Here is a 14,722-nt window from a genome sequence, read left to right as displayed (position 1 = left end):
CAAAAGCTTTTATAACTGTAGACTTACGTTTATAAGGACCAGCGATCTTCAATGTGGGCTCCTGGGTGGGCAGATCCTGAGTTGGCTCGGATATGCAGGAGATCTGTGGCATAACCTGTGATTGGCTCGGAGTGAGTACCGGAGTGTAACGAGGAAGTGCTGTGGGCATGTGATCCTGTGTCAGTGGCTGATCGGTTGGATCAGAATCGTTGTCCCACACAACAGCGTCGCGGTTCACAGGAGCTGATTTAACAACTATTGTCACCCCGAAGTCATCAGAGGAGGCTGAGCTAAAATAAAAGATAAGATTTCGGTGAGTCTCATTCAAGGAGAGAGGTTTCATCTTAGAAACTACAAAGGAGATTTAATTACCTGTCAGTTTTTGATATGGATGGTCGACCGGAGGAAAAAGGAGGAGAAGGTAAGATGCTGTCAGAAAGAGGTCTTTGGGATGTTGTTGAGAGCGGGCTTTCAGGGAGCACTGGGACCTCAAAATCAGCTTCTGAAAAGAAAATGAGGAAAGTTTATAATTGGAGTTTCGTTATTTTTAAGTTCGATGCATAAAATAAAGCTTTATTTCCCTAATGGTCGTTCATCAGGAATTTGGAAGGTGTCTGTCAATTGATTAAAACCAAGTCTGTTGGCCTGCCTGTTTCAAAGGAACTCAAAAGGAAATGAGATAACATCACAACTAAGGGTGTGTTTAGACTTGGCTGGTTTGGTTGTGGTTAAACTAAACTTCAGCAAGATTCCTCTGTCATCCAAACTGCAAAGCAAAAAAGTCAAAAATAGGACAAGATGCCACTAAGGGTTCAAGCATACCAAGTTCAAGCAAACCGTAGTTGCAGTGCTGCACATCACAATTCAATACGGATGTCAAGACACATCTTGTAGCAAATTTTCATTTGTGTGGGTGCAACAAAATATTTCCTGGTGCTATTTTGACTATGCACATTTTAGGCTTTCCATGGATACACATAGTCAGCACAGCACACATAATTGTTATGATTGTAAGTTCTTTCATACATTTACACCATAAAAGGTATTGATTTTGTGTTGTATGCTTTGATTCAGTCCTAAAGGTGACAATATGGTGCTAAGTGTTTTATTTTTGTTTGGTTGCTTTTGGTCTAAAACAAAAAAAAAAACATGATAACTGAAAGACAAGAATGAACATACCATGAAAACCCTTTTGTGCCTGTATTCCAACAATAAACACCAAAGATTTTTACAGACACGCATACACTACCTGACAAAAGTTTTGTCACCTCTCCAGGTTCAGAAACATGAATAATAAGTTAACTTCTAGTTAATAATTTTGTATTACAAGTGGCTTATATAAAAGGCAAAGGCCTCTAGATTACGCTTGTTTTAACAAAATAAAATATGGTTCTGCCTAGATTTTTATTTATTTAATTAGTTCTTAATTAGGACTGACTTTGCTGAGATAAAAGTCTTGTCACTTAACAGAAATAATGTACAGTATAAAATATAAAGTCATGATGCAGTGGAAACTCCTCCATCATACCCCAGACATGCTCAATAATGTTCACACCTGGTGACTGAGCTGGCCAATGATGGACCACCTTGACCTTTGCTTTCAGGAATTTTGATGTGGAGGGTGAAGTATGAGAAGGAGCGCTATCCCGCTGAAGAATTTGCCCTCTCCTGTGGTTTGTAATGTAATGGGCAGCAAAAATGTCTTGATACCTCAGGCTGTTGATGTTGCCATCCCCTCTGCAGATCTCTCGCACACTGAATGTAACCCCAAACCATGATTTTTCCTTCATCAAACTTGACTGATTTCTGTGAGAATCTTGGGTCCATGCGGGTTCCAATAGGTCTTCTGCTTCATTTGAGATGATTGGGATGCAGCTCAACAAAAGACTCATCTGAAAATTCGACCTTCTGCCACCTTTTCCAAACGATTAACTAGATGTCAAGTTATTATTTGTTCCTTTTACAGCTAGGATTGATGACAAGAGTTTTGTCAGGTAGTGTGTATATTAATTTATCCTGGCAATAACATGGGTTGTTAATATATATAAAAAAAACAAAATGTACTTTAATCTTTGTAAGTATATAACATTTAAATGCAATGACTGAAAAAAAGTGACAATAGCCATACAATAATATACAAACAAAGATAAACTGAAACAAACTTTTGGAAGTGCTAAACATATTGAAATGAATTAAAATAAAGTTATTGCTTTAACGCTTTATGTTTAATATTTAACAACTATGTTATTATATGTTATGTCATGTTCCTGTACCTTCTGGGAAGAGGCTCTTGGAATGCTGTATAAGCGGCTCTATGATAGTCACAACTTGCACTGAAGAAGCAGATGCCATGTCCAGCAATGATGTCTCTCTGAAGCAAAAATATAAGGCAAAGAGATGTTTTAGGAGATTAAAATGCAAAAGCACATTGAAAGATTTGCTCTTCAGTGTTTGGACTTTCAGCAGTAAATTTAAACTATGCTGAATTGAAAAAAAACTAAACTTCAACTCTTAAAACTGTTTCAAATTACTAGAAGTCATATGTTAACTGCTTGCCTTTGACACAATCTACATTGTAAAAGAGCTATAGAAATCAAGATGAATTGAATTGAAAAGGTTAAGACTTCAATATACTGACCCCTCACAGCGAGGCCACAGTAGATTAGGACCGAGCACAATGGCAATGTTACTGGGTGTCATCTTATTCACTGCTTGATGCTCTGATAATTGTGACAGGAACTGAATAAGGTATCTGATGGAGACACAAAGTCATTTATAAGCACAGTGTGTAATGGTTTGGTGTGACACAAACACTGAGGTAGATAAGAGATATTTTGAGGTATTCGCCGTACCTAAGATTGTTATAATTTTCTGTGGGAAGTTTTTGCAACGCTGTCCGGAGCAGCTTTAGTTTTTCATCCGTTTCTTTTTCTCTAAAAAAACAAACAATCATAATGCAAACTCAGCATTTGGAGTGTTTTAACATCATCCATACAAAAGAAAAAAAGACCATAAAGACTCACCCTGCAGCTTCAAACCAGTCATCGTATAGTTCAAACGTCATAAGCGGCTCAGGCAGTTCTCGCAAGTAACATTTAAGAGCCCCTGCAAGACAGCAAAAAATAAATTAATTAATCAATTAATCAAATAAAAAACTAAATGAAAAATAATTAATTAAACATTTTAATTAAAACATAAATATATATTATCTTATAATATATAATATTTTATAAGATTTAAATGTGTGCCAGTCAAACCAAATGAAATAGTTCACCCAAAAATAGCTTTTAGTAATTATGTTTATGCTGCTCCTAACCTACACGACTAGAAGCTTGTTTTTTTAGCGTAACATCTTTTTCTTTTACAATGAAAGTGAATGGGAGCTGAAACATACAAAATCAACATTTTTATTTAAATATTTTAAAAATAAAATACATTTTAGATGTACCGAGGCAGTTTTTATATAAAAATGTAGTCACTGACATGATTAAAATATGCAGACAAATGTTTTGCTACAATAAAGAGGAAGGATTTTGGTGGTTAGAAGCATTTAAATTGACTTCTGGTTTTTAAAAATGTTCCCCACATCAAGCTAGATGTCTTCAGAGGGGTCTGAGATAACATTTTAAAACAAAGCTTCATTTGGTAAATTAACTACATTAGGGGCCCTATCATACACCCAGCGCAATGTGGCGCAATTGTTGTTGGCTAGTTTCAGCTCGATGCAAGAGTTGTTTTGACGTTTTGCGCCACTCTGTTTAAATAAAAAATGCATTTGTGCTCATATGTGCACCCATAGACGTTCTGGTCTAAAAAGGAAGGCATGTTGAGGTGCATTGCTGGCGCGTTGCTATTTTGAGGAACTAAAATAGACTGTTTAATAAACCAGCTTAGAGAAGGTATATAGTCCAGCGCAGAGCGCGTTAGTTGTGCGCCTCGCTTACACATTGCTTAATACAAACAGGATGTAGAGCAATACGCAAATATCTTTACATATGAAAAATAATTTAAATATTAAAATATTACAAAAATTATTATTTTCTAGCCTACATAAATATAAAAACCAACGCCTCCATGCCTTCTTCATCTCTGGGGAAATTGTTTGTTTATTCATGACAATATGCTTTGGTATAATTTTATTATTAGTAGTAGCATTATTTATTGTATCCATATTTATATTTGTTTTATTAAAACAAGCTTAGATTTGCCCACCTGTCAGGTTTTAGACCATATGGGGCACAGAATTTAGAAATAGTTTTGAAACAAATCTTTGTGCTTAATAAATGAAATAATTATGTATAGGCTAATTGATGTCTGTGCGCACAACAAGTTTGCTTATCCAAGAGAGTGAAAGTAAATAATGAGGAGGCTCATCTCTCATTCTCACACTGCAGATGCTCTGTTTAACTGTTTTCTCGATAGTGAAGGGTTTCTTTTTTTTGCGTCCTTTAAATAGCAAAAGTGGATTCGGACACGCCCTTAATGCTTTTGCGTCCTACGTCCTGCGTCCTGCGCTTTGCACTTTGCACTTTGCACTTTGCGTCTGGATAGTTAAAATAGAGCCCTAGATATTATCATCATCTTATGTTAGCGTTAACACATTTTTTCAATCTGTTACTATTTAAAGCACATCCCCTCACAGAAAAAAGTGTCAGTCATTAAAAACTTGGTCTGGCCAATTGTTAAGCTTTTATAGTTAGTGAGGGGAAGTAAAATGTCCCCATCAGTGGGTCTTTTTCATATGTCACTAAATAAGTAAAAACAATTAAGCCATCATAAGTAACTAACTAAACCTGTACATGTAACATGTTTTTTGTGTGTGATTTAAGGGGACAATTAATGTGTTTCCATTGTTTTTATACTGTACACTCAAAAATGTGGTTTGCTGTTTGTACAAACTGCTTATTTAAAATGAGCTTTTTTTTCTGCGACAACTTTGTTTTATGTTCAATCCACTTAAATTTCTAAAAACTAATAAAGCAACTTAATTCCTTCATGCTGTTCTAAGACAAATCGATTAAGTGGAACCCAGCATTTTTTACAGTGTACAAACTGAATTTTCTATTACCCAACCCTATCCCTAAACCCAAACCTCACAACAAACTGTTCATGTTTTCATAAATGGTGACCTGGGTTATATCCTTACTTCATAAGTCAACTTCTCCTTGTGAAACACTTAATTATAGAAATTTGTGTCCAGAAAGGTCTTCCACACACACAACCGCTAATTTACTTTCAATTCACCTACTGTATACCGCATGTATTTGAACTTTGAAGGAACCACAGAAATCACATCCAAGCACAAAGAGAACATGCAAACTATACAGCTGGGACTCAAACCAGCAACCTTCTTGTTGTGACACCATGCTGCCCCTCAATTACTTTCATTCATTCATTTTCCTTCGGCTTAGTCTTGTATTTATCAGCGGTCACCACAACAGAATGAACTGACAACTATTCCGGTATATGTTTTACACAGTGGTTGCCCTTCCAGCCACAACCCAGTACCGGGAAACCTGGAGGAAACCCACGCGAACGCGGGGAGAACATGCAAACTCCACACAGAAACGCAACTGACCCAGCCGAGGCTCGAACCAGTGACCTTCTTGCTGTGAGGCGACAGCACAACCTACTGTGCCACTGCATCACCCTAATATTCCTCAAAACGCTGTTGTCATGTAAATGAACTGCCAAAAACTAAATAAAGCTAAAAATGTTTGCCATGTTAGGTGGAAAGTCATGCAAAAGCCAGAAAAAAACTCAGAACATTTAACATTAGTCAGACAACAACAAAAATGTTAGCATAAGTCTCACCTGCAACAGCATGAGGGTCAGAACTAAACTCAGTGTGGTCGACTGTGCCTGAATCCAGACTGCTTTTCAGTTTTTTCATAACAGACGCTGCGGCTGCTAGTCTGAACAGCCCCTAGATGACATGTGTAAAGACAGATAGCAGATATGAGTCAGAAAGTGAAACAACATACTGAAAATACAAGGCCTGCCGCTCAGTGGGTGTGCAGTTATTTGTGTTATAGTGCAAAGCTGCATATGTGATCTCAGACGCGTATGTGTGTACATACCTCCTCCCTGAGTCCTGTACGTAACAGCATGTTCACACACTCCTCAATGGGGACAGCAATCTTCCTCCTGCAGCTCTGAAGGTGAGACAGCAGCGGCTCTCCAAATACCTTATTTTCAGAGGAACTCACCAGCGGCTCTGTAGTCAAACAGACACACATGGAAATGGTGGTACCGCAGAGGTCTATCGGGTGGTAAATATCCTTTTCTTCAGCTCACCTGTGTGGCTGTGACTCTCCTTGAGCTCAGTTATGTTTCTCTCCAGGAAATCATATGAAGCCTTGTGATATTCAGCTTGTAGTTCTAGAAGCTGTCAGAAGATCTCAGTTAGCGTGCAGAAACATTTATGAAAAACGAACTGATTATTACAATTAATATTAAGTAATTGATTCATAATTAATATTAATTAACACAAATAAGTCAAGACATATGAAAAGAAAAAATAAATATAAATGTATGTATTTCTTGAAAAAAAAAAGTGCATCAAGAACTCACACAAGGTGTTGCAACATAGGCTCATTTTGAAAACAGAGCTCTAAACTTATACATTTCTGGAGATCGCAAACTATGTAGCCAGAAGTACGTATGGCTGCATTTCGAATTTAAAACGAACGCTATGGGGCGGTATGATGGCATTCCTTTTCGTGCTTATTGGCTGACCGTTTACCTCCCTATGGACGCCTTTCCTGCTGTTACCAGTTTGTCTAGTTAGTTCACTATGTCTGTCAGCGGACTTGAGACTTGAGTCGAATTGACCACAACGACAGTGTTCGAGTCCGGTGAAAAGCGGTTCCAAAATACGGTCAAGACAAAAATAAAATAAGCAAGTAAATAACAGGATGAGAATGTGGTAAAATCTGAAAACTAGGTAAAAATCAGGTGAGGGCTTTTCTTTTTCTGGATTGCTTTTTAAAACTGTCGGAAGGCTTTAGGGCAGGGGTCAACAATCAACAAAAAGGCCGGTGTCCCTGTAGGGTTAAGCTCCAACTTGCCTCAACACACCTGCCTGGATGTTTCAAGTATACTTGGCAAAACCTTGATTAAGTTGTTCAGGTGTGTTTGATTAATGTTGGAGCTAAAATCTGCAGGACACCGGCCCTCCAGGAACAAGTTAGGTGCCCACTGGTTTAGAGAATTGGGTGGGCAGGTCAATCTGTGTTTTTTAAAAAAACACTCTTGGTTGGGTTTAGGGAAAGAGGAGGGTGGGTCAGTCGATCAGTCAGTCAATCAGTCAGTCCGATTTACATGAGAACAGCAGCTGCGAATGGCACTCATAAGAGAGATCTGAATTTGAAACCTCAAAAAGCAAACACAACGGACTCACAAAAACTGCAAAAAACCTAGCTCTTGAGACGCATTTGGCACTCTCCAGAAATGTATATACTGGTACATTTTCAGAATAAGCTAATAACTATAGATACATTAACATGTTGATTTAAACTAGAAAAACTGAAATACTATTTTCTTGTAAAACAAACTCAAATAAATCCATAAATACTAAATGTACATTTACTCAACAACAATTAACTAAAACCAGTTTTTCATTCTTGTTTTTAGTATTGCCGTTTTCATATATCCCCTGTGACAGATTACAGAATTGGTGGTACATTTGAAGCATTTTCCATTCCTGTTCCTTAAACTGGGCTGACATATCACAAAATATTTAATTTGCAGTAAACTGAATCCATTATAATTGTAATAAATAATACAATATGTCTATATGTGATAGAGAACATTTGATTGTGTATCTAAATGCTGTTTAGATTATGGTTATACGTGGTTTTACCACAGTTGACAATAAAAAAGTTGACATTTTCCTCCATTTTGTGCTTTTAGCTCAAGATGTTAACCTCAAACCAGATACCACACAGCATGTTTGAAACAGAATTGCATTTCCATCATGATATTGCTTTAAAAAAGTGAACGAGAAATTCACTGAAATCACAATATAACAGTTGAGAAGATAATTATTATTTTATTGCTGTATCCTAAACATTTTCTACAAATTAAGAAGAGTAAAATAATGACACCTCAATGCTTTCCAGAGTTTCCCACCAAAGAAAGTGAAATTACTTGAAGCAAGTCACATGGTTCTCCTATTGTGCTTTTCCTAATAGAGAATCTATGCCCTTTTTTACAAGATGTAAAATAAGCCTCTGTAACCCTAGAGTGTGTATGTGAAGTTTCAGCTTAAAATACTGCATAAATAGTGTTTAATAACGCTCAGAAACTGCCTTTTAGGCTTTGATCCAAATTGTGCCATTTTTGGTGACTGTCACTTTAAATTTAGGTGACATTGTTCTCCCAGCTCTATTTTGAAAACAGGGTGGGGATAAAAATGCCTGTGTTAGCATGGCAGCAGATTCTAAATGGCTACTCACTTGGGGCTGTCTATTCTCATTAGAGATCCTCATTAAAGTGCGGCACTTTCACTTTTAATTTCAGTTGATCTTGTTTTGTCTTTTTCCCTTTTCAGTTTTCTATTGGTTGATTTGGTGATGTCAGGCTTTTAAAATGGAAGGAAGCGGACTTCTCGCTATCGCTCATTCCTCCATGCCATCACAGTTTCTGACAGCTTAGTTGTTGTGTTTTCCTTTGTATTTTCTTTTTGACTTTAGGTTGGAGTGGGGAGTTCCATTCTGCTTTACGTTTGTTTAGTTATTTATTTAATATGTTGTTGGGTTCCCCATCTCTTGTCGTCTTGGTTTGTTTTGCTAATATTTTTATACTAATAAATAATTCAGATGTTGCATTATGACCATTGTTTTTTTAAGTTACGTTGTCTTAGAACATGAGTCTTGTTTAAGTAGGGACCATAACATTGGTTTTAAATTTTTGAATTGTTGTGTAAAAAAGTTTTTCATTTTTTGTTTATCAAAATGATGTTTTGAAATACCAAATATAATCTAATAATTAAGCCTTCATGAATATTAATGATAATGCTGAATAATGTATAGTGTAATATGAGTTTAAAATGGAATAGATCCTGATTCGGCAATACTGAATGGGCCTGTGGAGGTAAACAAATATACAGATTAATAAACATCTACTCACACGGGTGAAGTAACTGGCATAGTCATCCTCCTTAGTGGCAAAATGATAGAGGTCTGCAGAGTACTGATCCTGAGAAAAAGAAAATGCATTGTTTTATTGATTTCCTTCCTGTGAATTCTTTGAAAATATTATGTAATGTTGTCTTAGCGAGCCCAATTAGCTTAAGCTAAAGTAATAATAATTGTTAATAATAATTTTTGTTTAACTGACTTTTTTCACAGCACATTGAAAGATGCTTTTTAGACAGTATGAACAGCAGCAGGAGGAAATGAGATCAGCACATAATGTGAGCTTCATTTAAACAGGCTGTAAAGGTTCAGCTGGTAGCCAAATTTAATTTTATCACAACCATTTGTAAAAGTAGCCTAACATACAACAATATGAAGAGATTGTGTTTCATGATTCTGGCTTAAAATCAGCTAACTTTAAGTAGGTTAAAGGGAAAGTTGACCACAAAACAGTTGACCTCCATCTAAACAAAAGTTTCATCTGTCATTAAAGATTTGATTTCTTCTATCAAACACAAACAAAGATATTTAGAAGAATGTTGGCAACAGTTAACCTCTAACTTCCAAAGCAGAAAAAAACTATGTAAGTCAATGGCTAGGTTTCCAACATTCTTCAAAATATCTTGGTTTTTGTTCAACTGAAGAAAGAAGAGCAATTTAGTTTAGTTAGGCCAAATAGAGGGTATCATCATTTTAGTGTCATATTTTAGTATAATAAATACAAATGCACACTACTATATATATATATATATATATATATATATATATGTGTGTGTGTGTGTGTGTGTGTGTGTATCTTCATTGAGCATATTGTTTACTTAATACCCTTATATTTCTTCTCATAAAAGAAAAATCTGTAATTTTTATTCATTCATTTTCTTTTCAGCTTAGTACTATAATTAATCTGGGGTTGCCACAGCGGAATGAAGCACCAACTTATGAGATATACTTCCAGCTGTAACCCATCACTGGGAAACACCCATATACACTTAATCACACACACATACACAACGTGAATTTTATTTAAACTAATTTCAAGAGGATCACATGCTCATGATTGCTTGCAGCCAGCCCCGCATTATTCAATTTATGATTCACCAATCAGACGATACTTAAGACACTATAAATACCCTAAGTTCCATATGACAGCCATCTTGTTTTTGAAGAATCCCCCCTTACACCCCTAAATCTCCTCCTTTTCTAGTTGGGTGGCACGGTGGCACAGTGGTTAGCACTGTTGCCTCACAGCAAAAATGTCTCTGGTTCTAGTCCTAACCAAACCAGTAGACGTTTCTGTGCAGAGTTTACACATTCTCCCTGTGCTCATGTGGGTTTCCCCCAGGTTCTCTGGTTTCCTCCCACCGTCAAAAAACATGAAACCTATGTTAATTGACTAATCCAAATCGGCATCAGAGACATGCTCCTAGTAAGTAGTTATCTCGTAAGAGCAATCACTATCTGTTCATTAGCTAATACAGCAGAAGGTTCTCAAAATCTACCTGAGCTCAAACTCCCCTCTCGCCTTGCAAACAGGAGGGAGCCCTGGGCTCGAGGATCTTATGAGCTCAGGCCTCTCTCCTGGGTCAGCATGCCAAACAAGCTTTATAAACAATCATCAGCTAAGTGTGAACTCTTGAAGGCCAATTTAGCTTACCTAATTCACCTATAGCACACACGTCTTTGGACTTGTCGAGGAAAACCGAAGAGGAAACTCAAGCGAACATGAGGAGAACATGCAAACTCCACACAGAAATGCCAACTGACCCAGCTGGGGCTCGAACCAACAACTTTCTTTCTGTGAGGGGATTGTGCTACACACTGTGCCACCGTGTTCCCATCAGTCATTTTGAACTAATATATTTTTGTCAATTGCCAAAATATTCCTGTGATGTATGTTTATCTCATTCTCTTCATAATGATGATAGCAGACTTGTATGCTAGAGAACACAAAGCTCTTTGACTCACACTTGTGTTTCCTCACATGCACCAACTCATGTGTCTTCACAGGTCAAATTAAAATACACTTTACAATACCCATGCGACATAAGGTTTTGCGGTGCAGGGTCACAGATAGTGTCAACAAGTGACAGATTTTAGCCGTGTAGAGGGAGGAGAGCATTCAAATGTACCAAAAATCTGATGAGAAGCTGAAGCGAAGAGTGATGCCATCAAAATCACCAATCCATATTGTTGGAATTTAGAGACTACAAGTTTTTATCTTCGAAATATAAATATTTGGAAATTAGCTTATACAAAAACTTAAGGCAGACATTCATTCATTAATTTTCTTGTCGGCTTAGTCCCTTTATTAATCCGGGGTCACCACAGCGGAATGAACCACCAACTTATCCAGCAAGTTTTTACGCAGGGGATGCCCTTCCAGCCGCAACCCATCTCTGGGAAACATTCACACACACACACACACACACACTCATCCACTACGGACAATTTAGCCAACCCAATTCACCTGTACTTCATGTCTTTGGACTGTGGGGGAAATCAGAGCACCCGGAGGAAACCCACGCGAACGCAGGGAGAACATGCAAACTCCACACAGAAACACCAACTGAGCTGTGGCTCGAACCAGCGACCCAGCGACCTTCTTGCTGTGAGGCGAACGTGCTACCCACTGCGCCACTGCGTCGTTAAGGCAGACATATTAATAATAAAAGTTGTTTAAAACTCACTTTGATTTCAGGGAGACTTTAAAGGATATAATATTGTTAGTTTGTTTGGTCTTGATAGGCTACATCTGCACAATGCTGCTGCTACTCAGCAAGTGTAGACTTGCTTTCGCTAATTGACAGACAGGCACTGGGGTGACATACATGATATACAATACATATACATAAATCTATTAGATCAGTGCTGGGAGAGGTGCACTGTAAATAATATCAGTTAATTAACAGTTTCAGTATTTTGTGTTTACCGTTTATTTACGATTGTGAATTTCATCATGGGACCTTGATCTCTGTTTTGTCGACTTTTGATGTTGAAAATTCAACTCCAAAATATAACAGTTAATTTTATTGACATTTTAGTAGTTTTAAATCATATGATGTATAATATTAATAATTAGAAATAATATATAGAGAACTAAGTTTGTAAAATAACAGAAAATGTACTTGCAGTTTAGTTTAAGGTTTCTGCAGCAAAAAATACAACACCAACCCAGACGATTATCACTTAAACTATTGATAATGTTCATAAAAATAACGTTTTCCAACTTTTTAAGGTTAAATTTTGTCAGAAGATCGATCAAGGTGTCAAGATGCAATTCATAATCATAAATATTAAAAAATAAAAACATAAATCACTAACTATGAAAAACTGTTCATTTACAGATATTTTTACATTGAGAAACTCCAACCTCCTGTTTCACAGACAAGGCTTAAGGCTAGTCCCAGACCAAAATGCATGTGTGCTACATTGCTTTCCTAAACCTAAAATAAGCTTCAGTGATAAAATTTAAAATATGTCCATATGTGTTTTGGCTCTAGATGTACACCTGTAATGTTTCTCAAAGGTATCTTTAGGAAGGCTGTATAAAGTCTGTCATGAATTAAAAGTTGCTGAGACTTTTATTTCAGTATGCTGATGTACTTTCAACTGAATATTGGAGTATTGAGTAGGGCGGGGCTTTTTTTTGTGCATCATCATTCCCTCATAGCAATCTGACAGTAAAATTGGCTTGGCTAAGGGTATTAGTATACGGCTGCTATGGAAGCCCTCAGGTTTCCACTGGATTAATTTTCACAAATTTATAATTTACCTTAAGAATAACAATGAGACCTAGCAAAATAAACATTGTCCATTTTCATACCACATGGACTTAAACTACCGCAATTTAATGTAAGGCCTATGCCTGGTTTAAGTTTTGTCTGTGAAAACAGTTTAAAATCAGCTTTCAGTAAACAATCAATCAGACTACTTAAATTTTTCCCTGCCATTAACGAGTAGATTGTCAAAAGGAATTGCTTTTTTGATACAGCGTAATGCAGTTGCAGTCAGTTTGGTATCAGTAAAGGAAAGCCGGCTGTGTGCTCGCAATCAGCGGAGACTGTGGAGCAAGACAAATAAATCAGGCTTAAAGAGAAAGGTAAAGTATAAAAAACAAGTACAATTAATGATGGCTGTAGGAAGCAAATGCCAAATCCTGGACATTTCAGTAGATTTCGAAATCCTGGCCGTACACATTTTTTAGCCAATAAAGAGGACATTTCCAGAAAAAAGATGACATATGGTTAGCCTATGATAATCACAACCAAACCAAACTGTATAGGTTCACACCACTGTTCATTGAGTTATTATGGCAATCCATGTTCTAAGAGTATTACTGTAAGGGAAGTAATAGCACATACATAGAGTTACAGGACTTCTGGGTCTCCCATGTGCGAAATACAAAAACAATCAGGGTATCAGATAGCATATGAAATAAAAAAGTGCAGATCAGATTGCATGGAAAAATGAATAGGTGTACAGCTGAAGAGGCAGTCGTTTGTTGACTCTAACTCTGATCACTCATGTTCGGGATCTTATTATTATTATTTTTTAAATAGGTTGAATTTTTATTAAACCTATCTGCATTCTAGTGGTGTTAAGAATATTAAGATAGGATACAATGCTTTGATAAAATGGCAAAAATGCCAATCTTTTTATTTTTCTATATAATACGCTCACATATTCATGGCAAAAAACATTCTGTGCGCTGTCAAAAATAGGCAAAAATAATCAAACATGCTTTTTTAAAAACGCCGTCAGGGAAAGAGTTAAATTTCAAGGAAGGATCTCATTGACTGCAGAATCAGCAGAAACCAACCAGCTCGTGCCAAGTAGTAAATTATGTGATTAATAGCATAAAGGAGCTATCATGACTTAACAAGATTTATAAACTGACTATGGTTGAATAATAAAGAAAGCAGCTTTAATTAAGTTTAACCTTAATAGACTCCAGTCTTCTCCAGGCTTCCTCCACATCTTCTCTCAGTCCGTGCTGCTTGGCCTGTGGGCCTGTGCTGGTCTCAGATCTGAAAGTGAGAATACATGTAAAAGTCAAACATTGCAAAACTTTTCACGACACAATTACATCTTTAAAAAAAAAAAAAAAGAAGCTTGCAAAGATATGAAGTTGTAATTCATGTTGAAGAAGTGTAACTCATATGTGGTCACACTAACATAAATGAGAAAGTCACCTGGTACGAGCATTATTCCAGTCTGTAGTAAGTTTAGCAAACTGCTTTTTGTTTTTCAAGATCTCTGGCAAGTCCTCCTGTGTAGATAACAGAAACAGGTCATGAATTATGACTGTTTTAGTTCACCTGGTTTGGTAGTAACAAAAAATAAATAACTACCTCACTAAGCTTATTCAGAGGCACAAGAACTTCTTTCTCCAGTTTCATTTCGAAGTCAGCCAAAGTCTGCGCCAGGGTATTTTGCATGAAGCAGCACATTTCCAAAACTTTCCTACGAAAAAAAAAAAAAAAGAGTTCAGGTGTTCTTAGAAACTGACTGTAAAATGTGTATTTCCAAAGCAACTGCAATCCTGACATCATGCTAAGCTGTACCTGGGGTATATCAACATT

The 14,722-nt window shown here is 36.7% G+C and overlaps 1 protein-coding gene across 1 annotated transcript in view; it reads right to left on the bottom strand.

Moving 5' to 3' along the window:
* Nucleotides 1-14,722, bottom strand: part of sh3bp1 (SH3-domain binding protein 1) — a 28,639-nt gene that overhangs the window by 4,718 nt on the left and 9,199 nt on the right. The window contains exons 5-17 of the mRNA XM_021474252.3: nt 14,492-14,603; nt 14,333-14,409; nt 14,080-14,167; nt 9,133-9,201; nt 6,298-6,388; nt 6,081-6,217; nt 5,815-5,926; nt 3,024-3,105; nt 2,853-2,933; nt 2,639-2,752; nt 2,274-2,371; nt 373-502; nt 28-290 (exon numbers count right to left, since the gene is read on the bottom strand). Of these exons, the coding sequence (XP_021329927.2) occupies nt 28-290; nt 373-502; nt 2,274-2,371; nt 2,639-2,752; nt 2,853-2,933; nt 3,024-3,105; nt 5,815-5,926; nt 6,081-6,217; nt 6,298-6,388; nt 9,133-9,201; nt 14,080-14,167; nt 14,333-14,409; nt 14,492-14,603 (1,454 nt within the window). The remainder of the gene's footprint in view (nt 1-27; nt 291-372; nt 503-2,273; nt 2,372-2,638; nt 2,753-2,852; nt 2,934-3,023; nt 3,106-5,814; nt 5,927-6,080; nt 6,218-6,297; nt 6,389-9,132; nt 9,202-14,079; nt 14,168-14,332; nt 14,410-14,491; nt 14,604-14,722) is intronic.

Source organism: Danio rerio, chromosome 12, assembly GCF_049306965.1.
Source record: "Danio rerio strain Tuebingen ecotype United States chromosome 12, GRCz12tu, whole genome shotgun sequence".
Classification (NCBI taxonomy): domain Eukaryota; kingdom Metazoa; phylum Chordata; class Actinopteri; order Cypriniformes; family Danionidae; genus Danio; species Danio rerio.
The sequence above is the reverse complement of the archived record's forward strand: the minus strand, read 5'-3'. Positions and strand labels throughout refer to the sequence as shown.